Source organism: Oppia nitens, unplaced genomic scaffold (genome assembly GCF_028296485.1).
Source record: "Oppia nitens isolate AA-2021 unplaced genomic scaffold, nextdenovo-longstitch-racon4-pilon3 scaffold5_pilon_pilon_pilon, whole genome shotgun sequence".
Taxonomy (NCBI): Eukaryota; Metazoa; Arthropoda; class Arachnida; order Sarcoptiformes; family Oppiidae; genus Oppia; species Oppia nitens.
The window spans coordinates 288,313-290,474 of NW_026533243.1; the positions used below are offsets into that span (position 1 = coordinate 288,313).

The following is a 2,162-nucleotide window of genomic DNA, read 5'->3' on the forward strand; positions in this document are numbered from 1 at the left end:
CAAGTTCATACCATATTTTCATCGACACAACGGAGAAGCTAACAACAAGCTAAACAGTACTACTAGTATTAGTAGTAGTGGTAGTGGTAACTCTCCTCCACAACAATACGAAAATATTAGTATTATTATTATTATTATATAATATATTAAATATTTCTACGAGTTATATATATATATATATATAATATAACTAATCATTTTTTGATGTCATTCCCAGAGCTGGAAATATATAAATAAAAAAAAATATTTCTATTTGTATTGTTTTTTATATCAACTCCCTGTCCTCTCCCGCGTTAATATATGACTGTTAATGACTACTAATAAGTGTTCATATTTTCAACAACAACAACAACAACATCAGAGCCAACAAAGTCATTATCGTCATCGACAACAACAACAACAACTACTACTACAACTATCACCACTAGAACCACAACAACAACAACAACCACTGCTGAGAACTGTTGGCGATTAGCCATTACTTCAAACATACTGTACATACACTACACTATATTATATACAAAATAACAGTGCTTTTCAATTGTCATCAATTATTTTGTTGATATCATATATACATATATATATACCATCTCTCCTATTGGAGTAAAACCAATAATAATTATAAAAGTGTCAATTGCTGTGAAAAATAAATTAAATCATTTTATTATTATTAATAATTTTGAGAGTTTTTCTCTCATTTAAAACAAATGTATTGAAACACACAAAAATATATTACTAATAATATATTAATTTTTTGTGATTATATAATAACCACTACAACAACAACAACAATGAGTTTCAATAATTTTATATCAATGAATCAAACGCTAAATTTTGGCGGAAATAATAATAACCAAAATTTTGTGACCGATAATATTATCGGTAATAATAATAATAATAATAATACCGTCTCCGATGGCTACTATGGCAATCGGTCATTGGCCAGCAATTCGACGGGATTACCATACGACGACAGTCCCTATAATGTCAAACAAGCTATACTAATATTTCGGCTGATTTTGCTCGGCTTGGGGTTAATCGGTAATTCATTGTTGATATTTGTCTACATTAAGTGTTCATCAATTATTACCAACCGTTTGGGCGTCTATGTTGTCAATCTGTGTATAGCGTTTGTTATCGATATGCTGGACGCAACCATCTGGTCGCTCAAACAGTTTGGCTACGACTATAAAGATCCACAATGGGCACTGCCCCATCTGGTCCATCAATTAGCTGGTCTTCCCCAAATTGGTTTACCCACTACATCCCTGTTCTTCTTTCTGATGCTATTCGATCGTCTATGGGCTACCTGTGCCGCCCGATGCTATCGATCGTGCTATGGCTCACTGGCCAATGCTTGCGTCCTAAGCGTACTTCTATGGTTGGCATCGTTTTTCATGATCTTCATCATCATATTTCCCGACCTGTTGTTCCCGTACGAGGAACTCCATACTGTCATCCGATTTTTGGTCTCCTATATCGGTCCGTTTGCATTGAAACTATTGTTGGCCATCATATTGATTGCCAAACGCAAGATGGTTCCCGACAACGACCAATCGCAAGCGTTTATCGATCGCCAACGAAAGTCTCTCTACTATACCCTAACCATTGTCATCATTCATCTGCTATTCAGTGTTCCCTACTATGTCTTGCAGACCAACATCTACTTCAAACTGGTTGATGCCATTCAAGTGGACGAATGGATCGTTTTTCTTTGCTATACCGTATCGGAGGTACCGTTGGTATTGAATCCGATTTTCTGTTTCAGTATTGAACCCGAATTCAAGGATTCGTTGGTTTCTGTTTGTACCTGTGCTGGCCGTCAGCGACGCGATCGACTCGACGGCGGCGACGATCACGCCGAATGTCAACCGCTGGCACCGTTAGCTACGTCGCCGATTGCCGAAGAAAAGGAGCATCTGGACGAAGCCGAAAACTGATAGTAATAATAATAATAGTAATAATAATATTATTATTATTTAGTGATATATATGTATATATCTATCACTAACTATGTATTGCACAATAATATATTATAATAGACTGTCTCCTCTCCGGTGAGAGAGAGAGAGAGGGACCGGGAAGTCATGATAAACCTCAATGACCTCTGTGTTTGTGTGTTTGAAGATATGTTTTTTTAGTCTAATATTTATTTATAATAC

The 2,162-nt window shown here is 35.8% G+C and overlaps 1 protein-coding gene across 1 annotated transcript; it reads left to right on the plus strand.

Moving 5' to 3' along the window:
* Positions 1-815: 815 nt before the first annotated feature.
* Positions 816-1,941, plus strand: LOC128961066 (uncharacterized). The gene has a single exon (XM_054307275.1). The coding sequence runs from the start codon at positions 816-818 to the stop codon at positions 1,938-1,940; it is 1,125 nt and encodes a 374-aa protein (XP_054163250.1). The 3' UTR covers position 1,941.
* The last annotated feature ends 221 nt before the right edge of the window (positions 1,942-2,162 follow it).